The sequence below is a fragment of the Alternaria conjuncta genome (genome assembly GCF_024043145.1).
Source record: "Alternaria conjuncta strain BMP 0040 chromosome Unknown scaffold_30, whole genome shotgun sequence".
NCBI lineage: Eukaryota > Fungi > Ascomycota > Dothideomycetes > Pleosporales > Pleosporaceae > Alternaria > Alternaria conjuncta.
Genome location: NW_026250119.1, coordinates 184,943 through 198,600, shown reverse-complemented (window position 1 = coordinate 198,600; position 13,658 = coordinate 184,943). Strand labels below are relative to the sequence as shown.

General features: G+C 52.4%; 4 protein-coding genes across 4 annotated transcripts; 2 read left to right on the top strand and 2 right to left on the bottom strand.

Annotated features, from left to right (window-relative positions):
* Positions 1–1,919: 1,919 nt before the first annotated feature.
* J4E85_011130 (uncharacterized protein) lies at positions 1,920–2,574 on the top strand (the record flags this gene model as incomplete). Its single annotated transcript, XM_051475333.1, has 2 exons — positions 1,920–2,070; positions 2,129–2,574. The coding sequence occupies 2 exons, from the start codon at positions 1,920–1,922 to the stop codon at positions 2,572–2,574; spliced, it is 597 nt and encodes a 198-aa protein (XP_051320907.1).
* Positions 2,575–4,889: 2,315 nt separating this feature from the next.
* J4E85_011129 (uncharacterized protein) lies at positions 4,890–5,486 on the bottom strand (the record flags this gene model as incomplete). Its single annotated transcript, XM_051475332.1, has 1 exon — positions 4,890–5,486. The coding sequence occupies one exon, from the start codon at positions 5,484–5,486 to the stop codon at positions 4,890–4,892; it is 597 nt and encodes a 198-aa protein (XP_051320906.1).
* Positions 5,487–6,761: 1,275 nt separating this feature from the next.
* Positions 6,762–7,556, top strand: J4E85_011128 (uncharacterized protein; the record flags this gene model as incomplete). Its single annotated transcript, XM_051475331.1, has 2 exons — positions 6,762–6,774; positions 6,892–7,556. 2 exons carry the CDS (start codon positions 6,762–6,764, stop codon positions 7,554–7,556), a joined length of 678 nt encoding a protein of 225 aa, XP_051320905.1.
* Positions 7,557–9,550: 1,994 nt separating this feature from the next.
* On the bottom strand, positions 9,551–10,558 carry J4E85_011127 (uncharacterized protein; the record flags this gene model as incomplete). Its single annotated transcript, XM_051475330.1, has 2 exons — positions 9,551–10,363; positions 10,427–10,558. The coding sequence occupies 2 exons, from the start codon at positions 10,556–10,558 to the stop codon at positions 9,551–9,553; spliced, it is 945 nt and encodes a 314-aa protein (XP_051320904.1).
* Positions 10,559–13,658: the final 3,100 nt, after the last annotated feature.

Here is a 13,658-nt window from a genome sequence, read left to right as displayed (position 1 = left end):
CATCGATCTCACCATGAATACCGTCACATCGCTCTCCGTCGCAGCCTTCAGCCATCGACACGCCTCACAAAGCAGGCCGGCCATCCCGTGTCTGCCAACCATCACGTATGTCGCATCTATGTCCGCCACCAGGTCATCCTATTCGGCTCCGCCAATGCCTTCTCAAGTCATCGTGGACGTAGTCGCAGCTTGATGTGCTCACGCCACTCATGGACGATGTGAAGATGACGTCGATGTGGGGCGGGGCAGCGATGTTGCTAGCAGCTTGTGCGTCCCCGAGCAGTCGATGCGGCAGTATTTTGCGGGCACTGGGGTGACTAGTTGTCAAGCTTGAGGATGAAGATGAGGACATGGATTTTGAGTGAGATGGGTAGTACAGAGACCGTGAGGAACGACAGCAAAAGGGGTGTATATGTCAAGCTGCGTCTCCAGTAGCACTACGACAAATGTACTTCACAGATCGAGGTCTTCTCCTTCTCCACGGTTAGGTGATCAGCTTAGGCTTAGTGCTGACGGATACGAAGTTAAATCTGAGTATTACTTGCCTCTTTTGAAAACTGCTCGGTCTCATGAATATAATCAACTCCTCACTTCGGGAACTTCTGCTAGCGTCACCTGCGCATGGAAATCCGAGACACTCAACCCACCCGCAGCCGACCGCGCAGGTACACCACGCCGAACTGATACGTCCCTCATATCGACAAGATCAATGGAATGACTTCTTCCAAGCGTCGGGAGTTCTTTCTAACCCCCGGCATCTATGCGGACAACTCTTCATTCAAGCTATCCTCACTCTCTACAGCCCATGTAACAGCGTCTCACTCAGCCCACGAACGCCCAAGTTGTCTCTAGCCTCGTCTGCTTCTGTTACGGCATACTTCAAACCCAATCAAAAGAACCGCGTTGCGACCGCTCCTGGGAACGATGCGCCTCTGCGTTCTCTATTTGTCAAGACAGCGACGAGAATAGTGTTGATCAGAAATGCCGTCATTGCCAGTGTTGTGCTGAGGGTTCAAGTATTAACCACTGTGCGCAGACGTTCTTCCGGGTGTTTGCAACAAGTCTGCATAAATATGGCCTAATACAAGTCTATTCATGAGCGGCACAAGCACATTCACACTTCAATCCGATCTATAGCCATGGAGAATGTCTCAAAGACAACAGCACATCTCGCGGAACGAAGCACGCAGGGATTACCCACCACTGGCTTTCACCAGTCCGAATGCGTATTATCGCGAAGAACGTTGTTCCCGCGCACGTGGGTGCCTAGCTTGTTTCGGTCTTGACAGCGCCCCCAAGAACATCGATTACAGGAAGGATCTGGTACCCAGTTTCACACGAAATGAAGTCGGCGTGGCTAGCGGCAGCGGCGTCTTGTGTAACTTCGTTGTGTCTGTGCCGCATGAACCCGAAACGGCACAACTCGCGCGAGCACCAATGGTCGCCGCATCGCACTCGAGTGTTTGCGAACGATGAACGGAGGAACATTGATAATGCAGCCAGCTAGAAAAGATTTGTCATGAGTGAAGGCAAGTTCAAAGGTACGAACGATGGTGCTAAGGTCCGGTATCTGGATGCTCTGCTTCTTATGATCGAGACGGGAGCGAATCCTTCATGTCTCGGCTAGCAGATTGGGCCAAAGGTCGATTGAAGAAGTTCCAGAACACGGACAGCACTGAGCGTGGCCATACGTTACCCAAACTATGGGTGTCTCTAAGCACGATCGCTGGTTTGGTTTGAAAGAGTATCGAACGTGCAACGCGGTCTGGATAAGAAGTCAGCTCCCCTCCACACCCTTCAAGCACGACATCAGAAATCTGTCCACGGCTGTACTCTCCTCAAGATATAGCATTCACCGTGTTTGCCCATTACAACGCACCCACTGTCCCAGATCGAAGACATTCTACCAACTGACCGTCATGTCGGGCGTCGGCAGCGTCAATAACTCACGCCACGAGGAGGTTTATGAGCTGCAACCTCTCTTCAAACTTGGCGATCCTGACCGGCTGTTCGACAGCCCGCTTGCTGAACGTATCAGCACGCTCTTCACCATGCATGCTTCCAGCGATGGTGAGTGACGATCCCGGTGCGACAGTCGTGCGTGATGGCAAAACTGATGTTGGGCCAGAGACTGAAGGAGACCCATACGATGACCTGCTGCTCGCGGGCAAGGCAAAACACCCATCGTCGAACCCGCGTGAGAATGATGGCGAGAACGTGCCCTCTGTGGTGGACGTCCCAACAGTAGCGCCGATGATTGGTACGATATACCCGCACTTTTGCATACGTTTGCTCACATCTGAACTCTCAGCCGCCAGTTCGCCCGACCATGCAGAGGCTCCAGTCCCTTCTGAGCGGGTCAGATGTATTGACAGAGAGGTGGACGTGGCTCTAGCGAAAGCTAAAGCCAAGGTTGTTATTACCATGTTCTGCAGCGTGGTTATCAGTCAGGGTCTCGCTACGATCGTCGCCATGATCATGGCTGCCGTGGCGATCGGACAGGCCCTACTTCTCATGTTCTTCTCGCTCATTGTCATGATGTGGTTCATGAAGAGCATCATCAAAGACTTGTAGGTGGTGGACTATGGCTGGCATTGGAATCGGGATGATGTGCTGCGCTCCGGAGCTTTCTTTTCTCTGCGCACGGGTTTGCGTGATACATGGACCAGTATCCAGCTCTTTCTCAAACAATTGATGCCGGAATATGGCTTGACTCTTTTGACTTCGTTCCAGCGCATGTGGATTGGCATCGTTGAGTTCATCGTCTTCCGTGCCGTTTACTTCTCTATCGCTGGGGCTGATGAGTCGATTTTATCCGGGCAAAATGTTGGAGAAACTTTGATACCACTATAAATTCATCTCCCTTCGAAGTCTTAGGCAGAAAAATATGCTTGGTGTAGTATTGTCGCCGTTCGTTGAGTTTAAGTGCGAACTGTCTAGCGCGGAAGTCAGCTGCTTTGCCCCCGGGGCCGCACCCAACAAGGATATGATGCCTCTCGTTCGTGGGCGACAGCGCCGCCATTGGCAGGTAAGGTGTTCGTCTTTGTGCCGACGAAGTACGAGGATGCGAAAGCATCTGGCAAATGCGCTGAGCCTCGATTGCGGGGAGGCAGGACCCTGCCAAGCTGTCGTCATCACGTGCCGACTAGTCAGCTTCCACCCGGGCAAGATCGCAGGCCACCGCGCCCTCGAGTGAGGACACCGCGTACGCCCGTATGCGCATCCGGTACCCGTGCCCCTGGATTGATCCCGCGCTCTACACCACCATTACTGCGTTCTTCTCGACTCACAGCAATGCGATGCGCCGTTGGTGATGCGACGTCACTAGCCATGTACGGCGCCACAACCTCTAATCGTGTGTCCAAAAGGGAGAGATGACATCATAAGTACCGAGGCGCGTATGGAGGCGCATCAACTGCCATGAGGAGGGTGTTGCGATTTGGAGAGCTCGCGCTGCGATCCCAAATCACCGCCATCCAAAGGTACGAACTGCCCAGGCTGCATTCATCTAGATTGGCTTCATACTGACTCTTGGTATTTAGAAGAGTACCAGGCTGCGACTCTTTTTCATCGTCCGTCAACACACGCTTCACCGCATACGCACACGGACCAGTCTTCGACCGCTCCCCGTATCAACCACCCTTCCCTGCGTACGAGATCAGACAAGCCGACCGAGTGAGAAGGAGAAAATACGGCTACTGGCGTTGCATCATTTGACCCGTCTTTTTCGATTCACCGCTTAGGAGCTTGATCCGACACCACAATATGACAAGATATCGGAGCAGTGCCGGGCAAAGCCAATGCCATCAGATGAGATGTAGAACACAGCACATCGTCATGTATCTCCGCGCTCGAAGATCTTGGCGGTTTCACTGCGCTACGCCTTGGCGGTCGAGACTGATGCTCCCGTCCTCTACACATCGCTCGCCTCCAATCTCCATTCGAGCCTCCTCCCAGTCGATCCGGGCCAGCCATGCGATTGTCTGCAGCACCTGTCCCAGCCCGCGATGCGCCCACGATGACCCTCTTCAAAATCTGTCCCCTCGACGACGTCCGAATAAGCGAAGCCGCTCTTTGCTATGCCGGCGGGTTGGTGATACACGAGGAGGACGGCACCTACATACACCCGGTTGCATGGCATTGATCCCGCTGAGGTGATGGGCCTGTGAGCTAGATCGTGGGTTGTGTCGGGTAGCGAGGAGAGGCGGAGAGGAATGCGCACAGCCTGATGGCCCCTCGACGAGCTCAGATGTGGCCTGTATATCGCACCGGTCCCAATATTGCCATACCGGTGCCGCACCTCAGCAGGTAACAATGTCAATGTCATATTGTGTGGGAGGGAGCCGGCATGATGCCTCACTGTCAAATGGTATCGATCCGAGCCGCCCGTCGTACCAGCCTTGGCTTGTCTTTCCCGCATTGCTCGCCCAATCGACACGTTGGTGGCCTTAATGTACTTACATTCACACGCGGTTTTTAGACTACACGTCCGGGTTGGAAGTGAGGTTGAAGATCATTGGACTTTCCATCTCCCATAGGGATGAGGGTCTTGTGTATCACCCTTGGCAGAGAAGATGATGCATCGCAATAGAAACATGCTCCTTGGCTTACTTCTCTTCTTTCCGCAGCACCTTTGGGTGAAGATGGACCAGCGAGGAAGACGGTAGTACACTGGCTATAACTAACTCTGATACATGGGCACCGCAAAAGAGGAGACATCAATTCAGTATAGAGAAAGAACTGGCAAGACGCTACCAAAACTTTTGCTGTGCTAGCTGAGTTTCTTTACAGTAACTAGGAAAGTCTTCGACACGAATACATGTATGAAAGGAACCACGACCTCCTTCGTCTCGCCAACAAAGTTCGGGTGGAAGAACATGGTACGTATCCTAGGTGTCTCGTTGCCTGAAAGCCGAGCGGATAGTGTCCAAGCGAGCAATGTACATCTCGAACTCGTCGCCACTCTTCCTCCTCAGCTCTTCGATGGTGGTTCTGACCTCGAGCACACTCCTGATAGAAGCCATATCGGGGTCCTTGCGACCGTGCATTCTGTCCAGGATCGCCATAATGTCGTTGTTGGCGTCGGCATAGGCTCGGAGTGCGTTCAGGTTTGCCTGTATCGTATCGGTAGTAGCGTCCGATAATATGAGCTCGAATTCCTCGTCCTCTTCCTCCCTTAGCGACTCTCGACGATTACGCTCGGCGACAGCCAGCTCACGACGGGCTAGCGACATGCTAGACTTGAGCTTCTCCACGTCTCTGATGACAGCTTGTGCTCTCCTCATGATCATGATGGCAACCAGGATCATGAAGAACCCTCCTAGAAGCAACACGCGAGCATCTGCGTCCGACCCCGAGACATAGTGGGCATCCAAGTAGCCGAGACTGTGAAGGAAGATCTTGGAGGTACAGACAATGACAATCGTGAGGTTTATGAACAACAGGATATCGAGCCAGATAGGTAGGGGCGAACGACGGTTGTCCATTGCGCCTGATCTTGGAAGTCAGCGGGGAAGCACAGGGGAGAAGGGTACGTGATTCCGTATAATGTACTTACGTAAGGGTCACAGTGCAGGTCCGATTGATGTTTAGCGATTTCGAAATCTTGCCACTGTTCTCGTCCGCTGCGTAGAATATGCCACGATGAGAACATCCGGGAGGAAACACGCGATATTTATCATGCCGTCTGGGTCGGCCTTGGGCCTGTAATATGGTCAGAATATTGATGAGGTGTGAGGCAATGATTCGTGGTCTTTGGCTTCGCTCGCAGTGCGCTGTGGATGGCATAAATGGCCTCTGCATGAGTAGACAGCGAGAATAATAGTACTGCTCTTGATGCTGGCGGACCATTGATCAATAGGGGGAGCGATACATCAGGTGTGATGCGAGTACTTGCTTGACCTCGCAACTGCGCTGGCGCTGAAACGAAGGAGTGAGAGTAAGGGCCTTGAATCAGTGTCTCAAATTTGCCTCGCAGCGACACAAATTCGGAGCGACGACAAGAGCTCAGGGAAGTCTAAAGGAAACATAAACTAGAGTCAACGTCTCTGTTTATGCAACCCTTACACGTTCTCAGCCTCTCGAGCACCTTTGTGGACGACGGACGGGCTGGACAGATTTCATCGACGAACACCACTGCAGACGAGTATGTGGTACCTTCATCATGATACCGAGCTTCTATCACGAGGATCTAGCGGGTGCGATATCTCATCTCGGTCGACCTGGACATGGTGGCGTCGCCAGGCGCAACGGGATGCGTTGCGCATGGGGCTTGCTGGCGAGCTGCAAAACAGTGCCATACGACACCACAACCACGACGTGTAGATATCAGCATTGCAAAATGACAAGTACTTCGAGATGATCAATGCGACAAAGAATCCAAGTTATAACGGAGATTGGATCGCTTTGCGGCTCTGGAGAGATGTGCGCAGCCAGGGGACTTGGGGCGGGCGTCCCGCAGCCAGAACCGCCTCAGCTCACCAAGACCTCTGCGTGCAGACAGGAACCCAACTCCAAACGACGTCAGCCTTTCTCAATAAATGAATGTGCAAAACTGTACTTAAGTCGACATGCTCTTGCTACCGCGATAAAATAAACGCTGCTTTCCCGCTTTCCCGCGTCGTCGTTGAAAGAAGGTGCTGCGCATCCCTGCCATCTGACATCAGCTTGGCTACATACGTAGCGCACAGGCAAAGTCTCCGGCCCAACCACGATCACTCCTGGCCAGACCAGCAGCGTAGCGCCCACGCTACCCCGCCATCATGACACGCGACGGTATGACCCTTGCTCTGACTCGCTACCGCCTTCCTCGTTGTACCTGATCGTCGTACTAACGTGGTGTACACAGTGACAGCTCCACCGCGCCCACGCGCCGCTTTTTCCGCCGCCCAGCCGCTCTTGGCATGAACTTCTATGAGCCGCGCACCTATCGCACTCGCGCGAAGCTTCGAATTCCGGCGGATCACACCAAAGATACTTACGAAGTCGACTGCCTTATCCACAAGAGACACCCAGAGAACTCCGACGAACCGGAGTATCGGGTGCGATGGGCCGGGCTGGACGGAATTGGCAATAAGTGGCTGTCGACCTGGCAGATCGCGAGCGTGATAGGGGATGTCTCGATCGAGGAGTATGAGGCTAGCCACGCGCAGCCCGAGCATAGGGAGATGGACGTCGATACTGCAGCCGTGGCCTCCCCCGAGCCCGGTCCCTTTACCATCAACACCGCCCGCGCCCCGGCACTTCCAGCCACGCCAGCTGTGCAGGCAAAGAAGAAGGAGAATGCAAGGGACAAAGAGAAGCGGAAAGGGATGAAGAGGGCAGTGCAAGACGATAACGGCATGTGGTCAGTTCTGAGAGAGAGTCAAGACAAACAGAAGAAAGGGAAGGGCAAGGAGAAGAAGAAGGCTCAGAAGAGCGCAGGGCCACGTTACAACGTCTTTGATCATGTTAGGAGGAAGGACGGACTCGGGATCGGAAAGGACAAATTCAAGGTGGGGGGTTACGCAGCGCAGACTCGCCGGCTATCCTGGCATTCCCGACCTTGCCATGCCTGATGTTCTTGGACTTTCCAGTCTCAGGCTCCCTGAGACGCAGGCTCATGGTCGTATCGATATCGAGGCCCCGCCCGGTGCGCAGATTGGATCATACTAGAAGACGGATGGAAGACAAAGACACAAATAATGACTACCATGATGATACCCATTCATATTTGTGTATATTTAATTAGTTAATGACAACCTTGCTTGACATCATCTGTCAATCATTCATCTTCGCCGTGGTGCATCTGCGATGTGATGACCCGTTTTTGTCCTTGATCACGAGGTTAAAACTTCCTGAGTCAGATATAGGCAACAAATAGTAGTAGAAGTACTCATCATAGCATTATCTCAATCCAATACTTCGTGGTCGGTTCGTGTCATGTCTGCCTTTCTACACGTGAGTTATCGGTTCCCGGACGGGATGTATGCGTCAACTTCAAGTATTCTTCCGGCTGGAATCCAAGGGAGAAAGGCCTTCAAAAGATTAAGGATGGCGTTCTGCCCGGGTAAACGTTGTGGTGGCAGTCAAAAGTTCATTGCCCGTCTGGTGTGTTGAAGGTTGGAGGGAAGGAGCGCGGCAGCACGCCAAATGTGGTGCAGTTTGCTACGGCCCATCAGACTGATTTCGTCTTGACGCGAGTGAATCCAAGCTTTGTCAACCCAGCCTTCATGCCATCACGATGCGCCGCACTCCATGCGTCGCCGGTGCAAGTGCAAGAACTCAGACGTGCGCCGTGTTGCTTCTCATATCACCAGACGCCGGACAAGATCGATGCCAACAGCTCATTTCTGATCAGAGATGTAAGGGTTGGAACATCGTTTTTACAAGAAAGCTTCTCCTGGTCCGAGATCGTTGATTGAGAAGGCTTGGCGCGAGTGGGAAAAGTCAGGCCCCTGGGTGATGAATGGAGTTGTGGAGTTCCTGGGCTGACTCGCGCTCCACCAATAGCGCTCAAGACAGCGCCGCGGAGGTGGTCATGCCACGTTGGCTTTGTGTTGGGACCACCGGCCGCGTCAAAACTCGTAACATTCAACAACACGCGCATCTTCTTCCCGTACGCAAGGTCTTCAACTCAAAGACCGCTCATCAGCATAGCTGCGACGCGATGACGACTATCACACATATATATGGGCCCCGCTACCTCGTTCCGAAGAGACCATTCGGGCATGAAGGTGCCCGCCGCTCGGTGAGGGCAGGAGACGACTGCGCGTCATATCCGCTCAACGTGCGCGCCTTAGCAGCTGAGTATCGCAATGGCTTTGATCCATCTATCCCGCAGAGGGCTGGTCGCGATGGCAAGCTCGCGTCTGCCTATATCGACACTTCTCCTCTACCAATGTGACTTGATGCCTGCATGAAGTCACTCTTACAATGCGTGCATCATCAGCAAAACGAAGCATGTGGATGTTGGATTTCATTTCGTTCGTGTACCCTGCTGGAGATGGCTATCTTTTGGACTAGTGCCGACAACGTCACAAGGACAATGTGCAACCCACGCCTTCAAAAGCCATACGTCTCACATCCGGCAATATCTCTTCCAGGGAGATACACCACCAACTCAAGCGACCAAACTAGCGAGATCACAATTGGCTGGAAGATACACCTACCTTTCCCATGGACCGAGGTAAAACCCAAAGCCTGTGACGGACAAGATTCGGTGAGCTGTTCATTACTGGAGTCTATCCTTGCATCCCTAAAACCATCGCGCGCATCAAAGTCATCAACTTCTCGCTACCGCTTAAAACCGCCATCACCAACTCGACAACGCTGATCGCAGCAGATACAGCCAGCTGGAAGTGGTGTCGAGTAGTGATGGGTCGTGCGAGAAGAACAGGAAAACATCAAGCCTTTTGACCACGCCAGACTCCGACATTGCCTCACGACAGAACTCAAGATCAAGCAACACCAGACCCATAAGACTACATCCTCGACACCATAGCCATGCTCCTGATGAAGGTTAGCATGTCTTCTTCGCGCTCCGTGCAACAAAGGCCGGATAGTCCACTCACTACACGTCCTCCGGTATGTGGATGACTTCGACCGGGCCGTCGGACACCCACTTCCACTCGTTGTTCCTGCACTCTTCGAGCGTCTTGCCGAGATAGTAGACACCAACCCTGTCTGGCTTCCAGAGGTCATTTAGATCGTACCACCTCGACGGCGACATTTCGTTCTCCTCTTCGTCGTCCTTCAGATCCAGAGGAATGGCATAAATGCCCGTAATAAAACCGTTGTCTCCAATCTGTCCTACGGCAGCGTATGGCGTCTGTTGAGTGTTGATGCCGCTGTCCTTGGTGCCCTCCTCGGCATTGATGATCCCGATGTGTACCAACTTCGATTTGTACAGGTTTGGAGATTCCGCGTTCCCGGTTGCATTAGGGTTAGCTTCGAACCACAACGGACGCGTCTGATTTAAGGGTCCAGACGATCCTCCAGACTGTGTTGGTCGGGCGACATCGTCACTGCCGTGTGGCTTTCCCAGATGATGTTTGGCGTATATGAACGGGGTGGAGACCGCGTTGGAGTAATGATTAATCTCGCTGATAGCTGAAGGAGCGTAATGGGCGGTGAGCTCGGCTGGAAGGATCTCTAGATAAAGATCAACGTTCTTGTGGTGGCCCATGCCGTAGGTATGTCGGCTGGACAGCTGCATCTCAACATCCCGCATATGAGTGACTGTCGACTCTCGGTTGAAGTTCATGCGAAGCACTTTGTCCAGATCGGTCCCTTCGCCCAAAGGAGGCACCCGTAGTTTTGCGTATGCGTCCTGTCTCTTCATGTATTCATCCAAGATGTCGCCAAACGTCTGTTTGTCCTCTATCTGAGGTGTGGCACACGATGTCAGTAAGTTTCTTTAAAGCAGCGCATGCACCGTAGTTCTTACATCGATCTCGAAGAACTCGCAAATCTGTTGCTTGAAGGGAAGCGCGTGCTTGTCGTTGCTAGCTCGCCACCTCGAGAAATCTGCATACTGTTGGGCCCCAACGTGTCGCGCTTTCTCGTTCATGTCAGCCATCCTGCCAAAACCTAGCGTCGGCAGGTATGAACGAACTGATGTAGTCTTGTTTGTCGACATTTGATGGTGGTTGAGAAGGCGGGCGGGGAGTGAGAAAGGTGTTGCACGTCGAAGAAGACGGGAGGATGCCATGAGCGCGAAGATTGTTGGGGTGAGTGAGGTTTAAGACCTAGGTAGGTGAGGTACGTGGGTACTAGTGGAGGTAGGCAGGTGCCCAGGGTAAGAGGGGTTTTGACAGGCGGGAGGTGAGACTAACGAAGCGTCTAGCGTGTTAACAGTGATAGCAAAGGTCACGCCCGGATCATCAACGTCGCGATATTACTGTTGAAATCTCGGTAGTGAAGCCATTTCGCACAGATGTTGATCAAATAGTAGACTATTTTGGACAAACTGATCTGCCCAGGCTTCCGAGCGGAGAAATTCATTGTGTTGTGCATAGCGGCTGCAACACCAAACATGGTTCCTGTGCGACTACGTCAAAGCGGCGAACGATTGTGGAAGCAAATTCACCAGACTGTGGAGTCTACAACATACAACTTAGATGATTGCGCATTCTCTCCCAGTGGCAAGACGGTGGCAAACGCCGCGACAACCTGCGGGTTTCTCCACCACACATGAGCAAAGTCAACACCAGTCTGCATGTGTCTTTGAAGGAATACCAAGTGTTTAGAACCCAGGCAAAGAAAGCACCGGTGTCAACATGTTTTCGCAATGGTAGCCTCACAAACATGCTGAACAAAGCGGTACCAAAACGAATCACGAACAAAGATACCTTTCACGGACGCGCGTGTGTCAACATGTCAAACTCAAGCAAAGTCAATCGTCGCCCAAAGAATGCGTTCAGATCTGACGAGGGCAATCATGCTGAGCGCAGGCGGGTCTACCACTGGCACAAGGAATGCTCCCAGACAAGACGCGTAGCAAGCATGTCGATTCGACGAAGTTCCAACGTCGCAAATCGACAGCGCAAGTTGCTTCTCGCCAGAGCTCATCAAAGAGCCAGTAGCAGGTGTAGCAAGCGGTATCAGGTATTTGGGTCACAGCAAAGTACCTGTAGCAGAGAGTTGGGTTGTATACGCATCTTGAACGGTTCACGATAAGTTTATTGCCAATGGCGCTCATGCAAAGATTGAATTCTGTATCAATCCATCGAAGATACTGCGCATCAATGCTGCTACCCTATCGACCATATCGCTCATTGCCTGCTATCAGATGCAAATCTACACTTCCAACGCCCCCAATCGTTGCTCTATCTCCCGATTGCCCTTTGTCCTCGCTGCATCCTAAACCTATTGTACCTTTCATACACCCTACTGGCAGAGCAGTATGTCCAGTTTGTGAACGTATCGCCTCAGTACATTTGGATCAGTTTTTTCCGGGCAACAATACTACAAATGACCGCATACCATGCAAGTGCAGAGCAAGTCTTGGTATTGATGCTGTGCGGGATCTGCCATCATGGACGGCGAGTGTCAACCTCGGTTCAATGCCACACGATCCGAAAGATAGTGCCGGAGGATTCGCGCGAGACGCACATACGCTTCTTTCAGTTGGGAGGGCCATCCAGACGCTCGTAAAAGAGAAGGGCTATCTAGATCTATCGCCATCTACCACTCATCTCAACGCCAAATGGGCCAAAAGCGACCCGAATTCCAGCGTTGGAAGACAGTGGTACCCATACATTGACGACGTATCTAGAGCGCTTCGATGGCAAACGTATGGACTCCTCCGTCCGAGGTTTGTCAGTCTCAGGTCCAAAGTCAAATTCAAGAAAGATGTGCCGAAGATGAATGCGACGATGCTAGCGCTACGAGGGGTAATCAATTCGCTGCGAAAGCTGTTACCAAGGGAGATCCGCCTTCAAGGTGTGGCTCATTGGCATGAGGTGCGAGCATCGCCTCCGGAGATTGCCCTCGAACTTGTTGCTCAAACTGTACATGCCGAAACCGTACATGCCGAAACCCGTCCTAATCTAGAGACACCGGAAGGATGCAAGGCATTTCGTAAGTTCACCATAGCACCCTCCGAAGAACACTGGCTAACAACAAACTTAGTTGGGTCGTTGAAGAAGACTGTGCAAGACCTTGGCCTAGAAAAGAGAGTACTTCCCCGATGTTCTTATGTGGTCTTTCCATCCAAGGTCGCCCAGCCTAAGCGAGAACTGCATTGGGTCACCGTCCGCTCCACGTTCATGGGGTGGAATCATGAAGGCCAACAAGCATTGTTGAAAGAACGCCGGGACGGCCTCGCAAAGTCGTTCGCTCACCTACCTGCTATGCAGCGCGCCAAACAAGAGCTCATCAACGACTCCATGGAGCAGGACATTCCGCAGGGTACGAGCGCACCCCACCGAAAAGGTCTCCCATACCTAAGTCCTGGAATTGCGTTCAATAACAATATCAACCCCCGACTGCCTTGCCAGATATGCGGGTACTTCCATGACTTTCATCGCTCGCATGAGGTTGGAAAGACGGAAAGGATGGACGAGCACCTTTGGAAGAAGGAAAGGGCGATCTTTTCGTGCGCCGAGCTGGGTGTAGCTGCAATCTTGCATTGCGTTGACGAGTTCGACCGAAGGCGCGAGGAGTCGTAAACATGCTGCAGCCGTGAAAGACGGGCTCTGGCTGTACGGAGAAGAGAGGATTTCGGAGTCGGTAGGAGATGGTATGGTTTCTCGCTCATCGTCGGGTTTGGTGCACTGGTGGATTCTCTTTCGTGGCTTCTTGTTCAACGTCGTTTGTATGGGGTTTTGGTATCGCTCTTCTCGTCTTTTCTCAAGCTTCGCCCCAATGGGTGTCGCATCTTTTGCAAGTTAATGTATCCATGATCTTAGTGAGCATTTATTTGCATGGTTGATGTGTGTATGGAGCGAAATGCGGAGCATATTCTGGCGACATCTAGTGCTGTGTTAAGTGAATGCATGTGCTGCTCATCATAAGTCATTGTGCTATTGCGCGATAAGCAGGCGGGAGGACAAGGAAGATAGAATGTGACAATCGAGGAGCCGAGACGAGGAATACACCTGGGTATGTATGTGCCGTTGACTGCTACCACGTCTCATCTCATGATGCATACTCTCCAAAGTTCGTTGCGTTCGCCC